General features: G+C 52.9%; 1 protein-coding gene across 1 annotated transcript in view; it reads left to right on the top strand.

The window, feature by feature from the left end:
• The window catches only part of EGFLAM (EGF like, fibronectin type III and laminin G domains), a 135,415-nt gene that overhangs the window by 111,054 nt on the left and 11,538 nt on the right, over positions 1-12,823 (top strand). Inside the window, exons 17-20 of the mRNA XM_090276163.1 lie at positions 1,030-1,146; positions 3,508-3,688; positions 9,352-9,430; positions 12,281-12,421. Coding sequence (XP_090132289.1) covers positions 1,030-1,146; positions 3,508-3,688; positions 9,352-9,430; positions 12,281-12,421 — 518 coding nt within the window. The remainder of the gene's footprint in view (positions 1-1,029; positions 1,147-3,507; positions 3,689-9,351; positions 9,431-12,280; positions 12,422-12,823) is intronic.

Below are 12,823 nucleotides of genomic sequence, written 5' to 3'. Positions count from 1 at the left end.
GGCCCCCCAGCCGTTTCCTCACCTCTGAACAGGCCTCACTTTGCTTCTCTCCTTGGATCCCATGTGGCTGTGGCCACTGGTCAGCAGGACGGATACACGGAGGATTCGATGAGCAGCCCGAAGTCCCTGCTCTCACCCCACGAGGCCCCGCCCTGTCTGTTGGATATAAACCGAGAATTCAAATTTTTGTCAAAACAGCCTGCTTCTCTGAAATCCCCTGCAACTTTCCTCGTTTCCTTTTGTTACTTTAACCCCCAGGTAAGGGCAAGGACAGACAGTGATGGCTGTCTGTGCGTCAGTGGTGAGAGCTCCTGAAAGCCCATCACTGAGGGCCCCACTGCCCCCCTGGTTCAGTGAGAACCCTCGGAGCTGCCTGAAGGTTATTGACAACGCAGTCAGTCTATGATCCAATCAATACACCCCTGCTGGCACCTGAAGGTGACAATAGCCGGCTGTGCGGGAATGCCGCATGCCCCAGGCAGTCCCGGGCAGGCCCCGATAGCAGCAGCTTCTCAGAGGGTTCATTTCTCGCTCACGCTACATGTCCACCGAGGGCCAGCTGCAGCCTTAACCGGAGACCAGATGGAAGGAACGGGGTCGGGAAGAAGGCGTGACCTCGCAAGCTTCTGCCCTGAAGTGACCCGTCTCCCTTCTGCTTGTGTTTTGATGACCAATGCCAGTTCCGTGGCCTCACCTGGGATTGGCAGGTTGGAGGTCGTCGTCCTGCATGGAGAGGGCACTGTTGACCGAGCAGTCTACCGCATTCATTGCGACACACTGTGAGGTCGCTGTCGTGATCCCCATTTTATAGATGATGAACCTGAGTCTCAGAGAGGCTAGGAAATCTACAAACATTCAAAGGGGTGGTCAGGAGCAATGCAGAGCAATGTGCAAGTCAAGCCAAGGGGAAGACGGATTGTCGTGGTGGGTCTTGGAGGGGACCAAGTGACAAGGACCCAAGGCACAGGCGGTCGTCTTAACCATCTTTTCTTAAACTTATACCATGTTTTGTTTTCAATCTGTTGGCAGGGTGGCTTCACACAGATTAATTGCAACACGGACATTTTTATTGGCGGAGTCCCCAGTTACGATGACGTGAAGGACAAGTCGGGCGTCCGCAAGCCATTTAGTGGGAGCATCCAGAAGGTACAGGCTTCGCTTTCTCATGTTTCTTGTTTGGCCTTGACTGCGGACTGTGGAATTGAGAACTGTGGTCAGTGTGCCACCTGCTGTACCCAAAGAGATTTTGATAAGGTTTTAACATTTTTAAGATTTCATTTTCAACGCTCACAGCATAGCTTTCCAGCCCCATTTTTTATGACGTCTGCTCCCGGGTCTCTGCCCAGCAGACATAACATGAACACAACTCGGTGACGCTGCATTTTTATAGCAAATCCACAGAAACACCTGGGGCTGCTGCGGAGGCAGCTGGCACCAGGTCGCTTCAGAAACTTCTACAAAAGGAGAGGAGGTGAACGGAGTCTAACAGCAGCAACTCCTGGCTCTGTGCTTCTCTGTGGGGTCGCTTTGCAGTTTGCTGAAGGCAAGAACCCACTCTCCTCTCCACCTCTCCCCACCTCACAGCTTAGCAGGTGTTCATCAATCATGTAACCAAGTTCTTAAGAGCATAGATGGAAGGGACCTCCCAGAGAAGGTCCAGGAAAAAAAGACACAGGGTGTCCTTCCCTTGCGGCTGCCATGCCCCCCTCCCAGTTACAAGAATAGTGTGTCCTGTCTGCAGCAGATGTGCAGATTGCTCACCAACCCAGATTTCCAGGGGCACCGAACCCTGGCAGGAAAAGGGTTTGAAGGAAAGCCTGCTGGATGTCAGCACCATCGAGGTTTCCTTTAGCCACCAGGGTGGATGTGACCCGCCGATCCTTTCAAGGCCCAAGGACGGAAGGTCCTGCCCTGGGGTGCACGGAGCCGGGAAGGGCCCGGAGGGTTCTGTCCTCCGTGCGTCCTGCTGTGGGGCCCAGGCAGTGTTTGCTGGTTCTGACGTGTCTGCCTTTGCTGCTCAACTGTGGTGACAGTGACACTTCAGTTCAGGCCACTGTCTCCCCACCCCCCATGAGCGGGATTGGCCATGTTTCATCCCGTGTTTGAAATTCTCACGTAGGAAGCGAGCTGAGGTGCTAAGAGGCTTCACCCCCACCCCCACCCCACTACCCGGGTCAGGCACGGCCCCCTCTCTGACACACAGACACACACAACCCTTTCCTCTTGACTTCCGGGAAAGGCCACCCGCCCCTCCCAGGGTTCAGACTGTCACCTGTGCCATATCCTGCGGTGAAAGCTGCCATTCTTGATTTGTGTCAGCTACGTATGAGAGTTTCTCAGTCCTTCCCTTGCAGCATGTACAGGGGTGGGTTATAGAAAGAGTCTGGCTACTCTCGAGCAGCTTCTGAGACTCGGGACTGAGGAGAAGTTTTCTTCCCACTCTCGACCCTCTCCAAGGATGAGGCAAGTCTGTGGAAACATGGATTAGTGGCAGGAAGCGCCATCGCTAACCGTTTAGGACGCCCTGCAAGGGGGGGGGTTCCCGAGGTGGGGGTCTCTTCTCTCCCTGAGTTCCGCGCAGCATTGGAGACATGGAAGCACCAGCAGCTCGGGGCGGATACGCAGTCTGACTCAGAGTCAAGGGCAAAAAACAATAGGTCTACTTATTGGGGGTCGGGAGCCCAGGAATCCATTCCTCAACATCATCAGTTTCTCCACAGCCCCCCTTCACAGGGACAAGGGAGGGGGGCAAAGGAGCTCTCCAGTCCCAGCGCCTACGCCCAGCAGCGGGGAGAACGTGACCTGAGTCTCACGTGTTGTCTTTAACTGTGAGGAAGGGGGTAGAGAGTGGGAGGGAATTCGGGCGTGTCAGGGAAGGAGGCCAGGAGGAGCGGTGGGACCCCAGGGAGGCCCAGCGATGGCACTTGAGGAAACCACACGAGGACATTAGCCAGGAGAGCAGTGCAGCCCGGGGAGAAGCTCCGCCTTCACCATCACCGGAAGCCATCGCTCCCGCGGGGGTTCTCTCGTTTTGGATTCTGCTCAGCTCAGCTTTATGGCAGCCTGTCCCAACTGCAGCTGCATCTCAGAACAGCTGGAAAGATTTGAAAGGTTACTGATGAGTGGGTGGATGCCACCCTCAGAGATTCTGATTCATTTGATCTGGGTGTTAGATGGTTCCTAAATCTCCCCAGGGGGTTCCAATAGGCAGCCAGGTGGAGAACCCTGCTTTTATATTGAGAGTTATTGGGACTCCTCTTTGACCTCCAGAGCAACCAGGTCTTCCAGAACCAGAGGGTGCTTTGCTCCTCAGATTCTCCAAGTGCCAGGTGTAATCACTTCAGTCCCTGCATCGCCTGTGACCGTAGAGGCAGCACCTGGGCCTTCTCTCTTCTGTCTGAAGTTCTCTTGCTGCACGTAGTTTGGGTTAGTGGGCCAAGGGACACGTTACAAACTGCAAAGACGATTTCTGAGTTTCTGAATTTCTTTACGTGTTCTGTCCCCAAGATCATCCTGAACGACCGCACCGTCCACGTGAAGCACGGCTTTACCGGGGGCGTGAACGTGGAGAATGCGGCCCACCCCTGCGTGGCAGGCCCCTGTGCCCACGGGGGCAGCTGCCGGCCCCGGAAGGAGGGCTATGAGTGCGACTGTCCCTTAGGCTTTGAGGGTCTGCACTGCCAGAAAGGTACATGCAGGGGCTCAGGTCCGGTTTCAGGGGCAGGGGAGTGGACGGGCTGTTGGGGGACAAAAGTGCTGGTGACACCAGGACAGCCACACTGGTCATTTTTATCAGTCACTGCAATGACATCGCAGATGGTCAATCACATGGAAACCACTATGATTGTGTAATAATTAAAATGCTGAAATCCTGCTGTAACAGTAGGTAAGTCATTTCCCCATGCCCCTGCCCCAGCTAATGTCCTGAGAACCCCCTCACGGCCCCGCAGCCAAAAGGTTAGCCCCTAATGCAGGGGGTTTCCAGGACTCCCCCCCACCCCCCCCTGCCCCGCGAACTGAGGCACTCACAGAGCCCATCCTGTTAGGCGGATAAATGTTTTGACTCAATTTTGAGCCCTGCCTGTGAATGGCATAAAGAAATCTTACGCAATACAGAACAAGGACTGTACTTCTCCAGACTAAAGTGTGCAGCAGCTTCCGGGGAGCGCTATTTTCCAGGCTACCTAAGCATCCCTGGGCCTCAGCTTCCTCGTTGTAAGACAAGAATAAAAGTAGTGAGAGCATCTAACGCGGAGGGCGTGGTATGGATTAACTAGATGATGCATATTCCTCGGACGAGTGCCTGCTAAATACTCAAGCAATACCAGCCATTATTACTACTGATGAGAAAAATAAAATCCGCGAGCAGGAGATGTGAGTGACACAGCACCTGCCCTTGTCTGGAAGCTGGAGCAGGTCACAGACCACGAGCCCCCGCCGGGCTGAGCTGCCCACACCCGCCCAAGGTGGGCAGGGCCATGGCCTCGTGTCTGGAAGAGGCCTGTCCACATAAGGCCATCCTCACGTTGGGCCATGTGACACTTCTCGTTCAGGTGTCCGGATGGCCTCCCCTATTTGGGAACTAATAAAAAAAAGGTACACAGGCCAGGAGGACTTAGAGCAGCCACGCTAAGTGAGGGAATATTTGGTCTTAGTTGTTTCCAGGTTCCTGATTTTTAAAAATCTTCACCTGAGGACATCTTTCTTGATTTTAGAGCAAAGGGAAGAGAGGGAGGGAGAGAGGGAGAGGGAGAGAGAAATTGAGGGAGAGGGAGAGAAACATCATTGCAAGAGAGAAACATCGACTGGTTGCCTCTTGTATGCACCCCAACCGGGGACCCCCTGAAGGCAGGAGGAGCCATGGCTGCTTCTGAGTCCCAGCCACCACTGCAGGTGCCAACGGAAGTCACGAGGCTTGACTCCAGGGTCACCTCCTCACTGCATCCAGGCTCTCCCCCTGAGGTGCCTTCCTCTGCCTCAGACCTCAGCACCCCAATACCAAGGCCCCTTCTCATCTCACCAGAGGGCATCAACAAGGCCTCCCCCTTCAAAAAAGAAAAAATACTCCACATCCTTAGAGATTTTTTTCCTCCTTCTACTCTCATCCCAATTTTCCCGTCTTGTGTTGCAGTTCCTCACAGATCTTATATCCAAGCCAGTCATGAAGAAGTTAAAGCCAGCTTTCACAAAGTGCATGTAAAAATGTTAAATTCAAAAGAATATCGATGGCCCTTCGGCCCACACAGAGAGGCAGACACACAAACATTCACAGGCACAACATGGGAGGGAGGGCTATGTGGTCAAAGACGTTTGGGGAAACATGGCTCAACAGCTCTGTCTCCTGCAGGACTTCTCAGAGCCTTGGCTGTGCTCCGGGGGTCCGAGGCAAGCGCGCAGGATGCCGCTCTTCTGTCCTGGGCTTCTGGCAGCCAATAGCATAATGCCTGCTTGGGGAGGAAATGGGAGCCTGTCCCTCCATTACTGATAACAGTCTGGACTCCGACCGTGTAGGACCCTTCAGGCCACTAGATGGGGGTGTTTCTCTGCAGCTGGTGAGGTGATGCCCGCTCAGTCCAGATGGCCGTAGCCAGCCAGGCCACGCCTGGGCTCAGGGCAGGCGTTCTTCCCCGATGCAAGGTCCTGAAAGACGGCCTGGCCTGGTCCCTACAACGCACCACGCACGCAACATTGAGGACACTTGTTGTATTGAGTAGATTCACATCATATTGCTGGGTCTGAATTGCATTCATGTTTTTGGGTCCCCGTGTATGAAAAATAGCTTCAGTAAGTATAGGCCATACTTTAACAAAACCCCGTATACAGAAACACAAATTAATAAAATAGGCATACTACCGGGTTCTTTTCTCGGGATGGTGTATGATTACCCAAGGAGAAATTGGGGGGTGTTCAGCCTAGACGCTGGTCTCTCGGTAGCTGAGGGCGGGGAACGTGGAGAAACATTTTTGTCTGCTTGTTTACCTGGTGGCTACAGAGTCTGCTTCATGTAACCGGAATTCTGTACCACAGAGAACTGTGCCCCAAGGGCCGGGGATGAGCCCATTAGGATGTTCCTGAGCCAGCCCTGCTGTTGGCAAAGCCGGATTACAATCCGCCCCCCAGGTCCTCCCTTTGCTCTGTCCTGTGACTGCATGAACGAGCCCCCCACCCCCACCCCCGCCCTGCCCCTCAGCTCTTTAGACTCTGCTGGGAATGTCAAGTCCCTCAAGTGGAAAATGTACTTTGCCCGGCTTGGAGGCTGCTCTCCACTGGGATACTTGTGTGTCATCCGATGGCACAAGCTTTTAGTATAAATGTGAGGAAGTGAAAAAACCTATTTCAACTGACGTATCAGAGAAAAGACAATGTAAAAAAAGAAAAACAGATATAAAGGGTTAAAAAGAATCATGTTTGCATTATTTAAAGGAACCACAAAGGAAGGGGCTAGCCGGGCACTTCCAGCTCCAATGTTTCAGGAGAGGACGAGCGTTTGTCCACATATACTGACCGTATGCTCCCATCTTCACTGTTTTTGTTCAGCGGCGTCATGCCTGGAGGGTTCCCCCGCCCTCTGTTAATTGCAAAATAACCAGAGCTCTGGAGGCTTGCAAAGGGGGGTGGTGGGGTGCGAATTAGGGTGACATTTTCCACTTGGGAGAGGAAAGAGGCAGCTGGCAGGCTTATCATTCCTTCTTCACACACAGCCCAGAGCCAAGAAAACTAATAATCATTGACAGGGTGGAGAACTCTTTAGCAAGGAGCTGTTTCTCCAGGGTTAAACGGGGACTGTCAGGTCAGGGTCGGGGGGGGGGGGGGCTCAGGGGTGTCAGGCAACTTATTCCACACATTTTCTTGGTTCCCCACCGCCTCCCCCTCACCCCCACCTCAAGCAGAGAATAGGAGGCGAGGTGGGCCCTCTGCCAGGTTTTATGAGGGGAACGAGGCTGGTTTCCAGGGGTCTGCCCCCGAAGGAGGTGGGATTTTTACAATGCCCGTGAAATTCTGACCTCCCCTGTTCTGTTTCACGCTGGCGCCGGGCAGAGTGTGGGAGCTACTGTCTCAACAGTAAGTACAGTGCGTCCCGTAAGGGACCGTGCGAGGGCCCTGGGCTCGTGCCAGGGCAGGCTCCGGCCAGGCCGCGGCCACAGTGCAGGCAGCCACATGCAGAGGGCAGCCGGGGTGAGCATGAGCGGCGTGGGACGTGCACAGCCCTACCAGGGCGGCGGGAGTCCTCCCTCCAAAAGCGCCAGCCGCCCTGGGAACGCACGTGCGTCCCAGCTGCGCTTTGGGAAGCGCTGGGCTCCTGAGCTGGGGGCTCGGCAGGCAGCGGGACGGGGCTCACACAGACCCCTCTGAGGCGTGACGAGCATGTCCTGGTCATTTCAGGGAGTCCGGGGGAGCCATAGCTGTTAGCCACAGTCCATGGCCAGTAATGGCAAGAACAGGCTCTACCTACGCCTCTCTTCCTGGGGTTGAGCCAAACCTAGCAGGGCACCAGGGTTCTGTGCAGCTCCTGGCTAGTCCCTCTCCTTCGTTCTCAGCACGCTGACCCTGAACTTCAGGGCTTATCGGTCTCCCCCACCACCACCCCTGCTAAGAGCCCCCTGGGACCTCCCACCGTGTTGTACTCTTGCTTCTCTCCCGCTCCTGTTCCACTCCTCTGGGTCCATTCTCCCTGTACCTCAGCTTTGCCATTGTCCCCGCCCTGGGGGCTGCCCGCCCACCTGGCCTACTCTCTTTCCCTGCCTTCTCCTCCTCTTCTTTCTCAGCATCTTCTTTTCTCCTCTTCCTGATCTAGCTCACCCCTTCATTTCTGCTCCCCTCTGTCTTTCTCTTTTGCACCCCACTCTTTTCTCCTGTATCTCCTTCCTTTCCTTCCCTTCCCTCCTTCCCCTCCTCCTCCTCCTCCTACCCGCTTTAACCAGAAGGGAGAGAGGCTGGTGGTGTGGCCAGGGAGTTAACACACAAGAGCCTTTGCTGTCTGTCTCTGTCCCTAATCCACCGGCTAGCTCTTGTCCAGCTGGGGCTGCATTGCTTCAGAGAGCAGGAAAGCAATTTCTCAGAAATTACGTTAGAAGTTTTTCTTTCTCTTCCTTTGCTTTTCTTGTTTCCTTTCTAAAATGTTTACTTTTTATGAAAAGATTTTGGGATTTGTTAACCCAGGAACGTATACTTGAGAGTCCAGTGTTATTGGGATTCAGGGTTTGCTGTAATCTCTCTCTTTAAAAAAAAAAGTTTAGAAGTTACGTTTAAACTCTACTGGTTGTTCATAGTGTCTAATTATATATGTTCTCTGCTGGGTGTAAAACCCTTATCTCAATGTCTTTTTTGCACCAACCACATATTTCTGTGAAACTCTAATTTACATCATTAGCTGGCTTATTCTCTCTTGTTTTGCACATTTCTTTGAAAATGAGATTCATTCTACCTTAATTCTTTAAACTGCCATTCTGTATTCTAAAAACGAAAGAGAGATGGCTATCTCTTTGGCCAAAATCTGCCAAAGTACCCCCAGTTTTTGATGCCACACACAATGGTATAACCTACTCTTGTGCAAACTGGGTAGAAAAGGGGGATTTCTCAGGAAGAGAACCTGAAGGCCAGTTGAGAGGAGGGAAGTACACTTCTGAGCTCCTGGGAAGTGAGAAGCGGGCTGAGGACCAGGAACACGGGAGCCGGTCTGGTTCCTGCTCTCTTGCTTTCCCCGCGGCATCATCTCAGGCAGATCCTTGGGGATTTCTGTGCCTCGGTCCCCTCCCCTATAACGTGGGAATGACCACCGCTCCCCTTTCTCCAAACTCCCCACTATTCCATGAGGCTGTGGTGAAGATCTTGAGAACCGTGACGCTGAACGGCGATTTGTAAAAACAAGTCAGCGCCTCGTGTCTCATACTTCACCAGTCTCGTGCAATCATGGCTGAAAGGGCTCTGGGGCAGGTTGGCTTCTAATAGAGAAACACTGGTGAGTTTTGTTGGGGGTTATCCCCTCTGCCTCCCTTGGAGAACATCTAGTGTCGGCCCCAGCTGCTCCCCACACGGCCCAAGACCTGCTCTTAGGCTTGTAAGAGTTACTGGGCACGCCTCAAGTCTGAGCAGATTGCAAGCTCTTCGCAGGAGAGCGGAGGCCATTCCCAGGGACAGGCAGCCCCAGGGAGGGGGCAACAGGGAGCCGCCAAGTCCAGGCCCTCAGGCCAGGCAGCCCCAAACCTGGCCAAGAGGAATGCGCTGACAACTTGTTAAATGTCCTAATTCCAGGAGCTGGCCTTCTGGGTATTGGCCTGCCATGCAGTTGAGTTGAGTGCTGGGGTCCACAGAGCCTCAGACCATGTAACCTCCATCTCTGTTCTGTCTCAGCTGTCACAGAAACCATTGAGATCCCGCAGTTCATCGGCCGCAGTTACCTGACCTATGACAACCCAGACATCCTCAAGAGGTAATCAGCTCCCCCAGGCACCTGCCTTATCTTGGGGGGGGGGGCGGCGGTGGGCAGGGGTAGATTTCTCAGTATCTTTCCTGAGGCTTTTCCTTATTTTATGTGCCAGGAGCTAATCCTCCAGAACTCAGTTTAGCCACGGCCTCAGGGGGAAACAACCACACATCGAAAACATACACACTGGAACAGAAGAAAATAAACCTGAAAAAGGCAGCCTTTCAAACAACTCAAATCCTGCTGGAGGAAACCCAGCCTTGGGCTTTGCAGATGTCCCAGTTCTCTGAGTCAGGGGAGGAGGTCAGGCAATTGGCTTCACGCTGTCCTTGGCCACCATCTGCAGCTCTGACGGGGGGGGGGGGGGGTCCTGGTGACCCCACAGCTGGACACATGGTGCCCAGTCCATGTCCTCCTTTGCCTCTTCAGCTTGGGCCAGGTCAATGAGGGGCTCCTGAGCTCCTGGACTCTCTTCATGTGGATACAAGAGGAAAACACAAGGAGATCCCCATGTGGCCACCGTGGCTGTCAGCCCTGGTGGCTGAGGCTGCAGTGCCTTGTTGGGCTCCAAGCTCCTGGTTCAGAAAAGCCCGTGTATGTGACCAGGGAAAGGCTGGCCCTTGGCCAGTTCTCAACCCAGGGATCCCCATTTCGGTGCCTTCATTTTGCCTCTTCTCTCCCTCTTTTTTTTCCCTCCCCTGGTTCTCTGTAGTGTATAGTCTGCCATCCCTTGCAACACCGCCAGCACCACCATTTTAGAGTTTTCCTTCCTCTTCAGGTTGACTGTTTCTTGACAAAGGCAAAGCTTTAAGGTAAAAACTCCCAGTTCTTAGGGTGGAGGTTGGTGGCTTTTCAAGGAACAAAAGTGGTTGAAAGGCATTTTCCTGGGGACACTGCATGAACATTTCTCTCGTAACTCTTGGTACGCACTAGACAGACAGACAGACGTTGCCTCATTTCTCTAATCCCACGTTGTATTTATCTTGGTGGTCTTGGCATGAGGCCTTAGGCAAACTGGATTTCCAGCCAAGAGAGACCCCCTTCTTTCTTCAGCTCTTTTCTCCAAAGATGGAAGGGCATTCAGTCCCCAGAAAGCAGGGACAGTGTGGAAGGGGCCCAAGTCTTCAGCCCCCTTGACGCTTAGTGAATGGCACTGGGTAGTTTGGTGGGAATAGGAGGCACAGGGCCCCAAACCAGAGCAACTCAGGTGGCTCTTGTGTGCATGTATGTATGTGCATGTGCACATGCATGTGCGTGAAGTCGCAGGTAAAAGTCAAGTTCAGGGTCTATTTCAGTTAGGTGCCTTTGGCTGCAAGTAACAGAAAACTCAACTCAAAATGTCTTAAACATGAAGGGTATTTATTATTTCATATAACAAGCAGTCCAGACTTAGACTGGGCCCCGGCTTGATTGATTCAGAGAATATTTCATCCTCAAAGATGCAAGTCTCTTTGTCTTTTTGCTTTATTATCCTCAGCATATTTTCCAGAGGTCATTCCCTTCGTGGCCGTGGGATAGCTGTGCATGAGATGCTCATGAGATGCACATAAATCAGGGCAATATCCAGTGGGAGTAGAAAAAACTATTTTTCTCATGTGACTCCCTCTAAAAGGAAAGGAATCTCTCCTAGAATCTTCCTCATACATTTCCTCTATCTCATTGGATAATAGTGGGTCACATGTCCATGCCAACTACTCACTGCAAGAGAAATGGAGCCATTATGATTGGCTTCTACCAATCAACATGTCCAAGGCAAGTGGGGGAAGGAAGGAACCTGAAACAGAAGATTGGGAAAAGCAGGTCTCTAAGGAGTGGGCCAGAGCTGGACTGCTCTGCACCTGGCCCGGGGGTGAGGTCACCACCATGGACCCTGCTCTTCCCTCAGCACCCAGGCTTTGCATGGGGAAGGCAGCCTGGGTCTCTTCCTGGCTAGACCAGGCTCTGGAAAGCCTAGACAGGAGTCCCCTCCACTGTTCACTACAGCTCCAGGTTCGTGGGACAGACAGAAGGATGGCACAAGGGACGGAATAGAGAGAGATTGTCCCGATAGTGCCATATTAGTAGCAGTATTGAATTCTCTTTACTCCTTTTTCCTTTCATTTAAGGACCTCATACCTGCTCTTCTCCCTACGGCAGATGAAACACTGGTCCCTCTAGTGAGACTGGATTTCTGAACTAGTCAGTTCCTAAGAATTGATAAGAGCGCAAAAGCCGTGGCTGCAGGGCCAGGGCCGTGACCTGCTCAATAGGTCTCCTTCCCTCTCGGCTTCTTGTTCTTCTCCACCCCGCCTTTGCTGCAGCACCTCTCGGGACCATTATCCTACCAAACCGCCTTTCTCGTCTGACACTCTCCTCCTATCCAGTCACTCCTCTGCCCTCAGGGACAGTCACTACCAGAGCTGGCCATTCACAGCCCCGATCACAGCCCAAAGAAGCTGCCAACTTGAACCTCTTGGAAATTAAGAAACTCACTTTCTGTTGGGGGATGGGGAACACTTTCCCAAGGACCTTTCAGCAGTAGGACAGGAAAGAAGGAGGACCGGGGTGTATATTGGCGGTGCAGCTGGGACTGTGGACTTGACCAGAGTCTGGTTGATCTGTGACTCATCAAGGGCTCTCTTGGGGTTGCACCACACCTGGGGCTAGCGCCACAGTTGCCAGGTGAGCCGTCTAAACCTTTAGACCCATGATGTTGTGACTTGGGGCAAAGATGCCAATGCCAACCTCCTGGTAATAAGTGTCAGAAATGCCCGGTCATCCTTACACCTGGCCTCTCAAGGCTGGCAGACAACAGTCAGAAATGGATATTGGCAGACAATGGTTAACTGGATGCAATTGTTTGTGTATTTCCTCCAGGGTGTCAGGATCAAGGTCAAATGTATTCATGAGGTTTAAGACGACTGCCAAAGATGGCCTATTGATGTGGAGGGGAGACAGCCTCATGTCCAACAGTGACTTCATTTCCTTGGGCCTACGAGATGGAGTCCTGGTGTTCAGGTAACGCCCCCACCAAATGCCTTCAGCATCCCCTCGTAGGTCACGACAAACAGAGCATTGCAAAAGTGAACCAGAGCACAGTCTGCTGGAATGGCTGTTGCCTGAAGCTCCAGGCCTGTCTTTCCAGCACTCATCTTCCAGAGCAGCAGTCAGCCGCCCACAGCCTGGGCGCCAAGTCTGGCCCACCACCCATTTTTGTAAATGAGGTTTTATGGGAACACTGCCTTATTCATTCATTTATATGTTGTCGATGGCAGCTTTCACGCTACAGTGGCACACTTGAGTAGTTTCAATAGGGACTGTGTGGCCAAGCCTAAAAGAGCTGATTACCCCGCTCTGTGCAAAACAGTTTTGTGACCCTCCACCTCTTGTACTGTGTTTCTGCCATGTGCTCCCCACTTT

The sequence above is a fragment of the Furipterus horrens genome, unplaced genomic scaffold, assembly GCF_987537825.1.
Source record: "Furipterus horrens unplaced genomic scaffold, mFurHor1.1.pri manual_scaffold_5, whole genome shotgun sequence".
NCBI lineage: Eukaryota > Metazoa > Chordata > Mammalia > Chiroptera > Furipteridae > Furipterus > Furipterus horrens.
The sequence above is the reverse complement of the archived record's forward strand: the minus strand, read 5'-3'. Positions and strand labels throughout refer to the sequence as shown.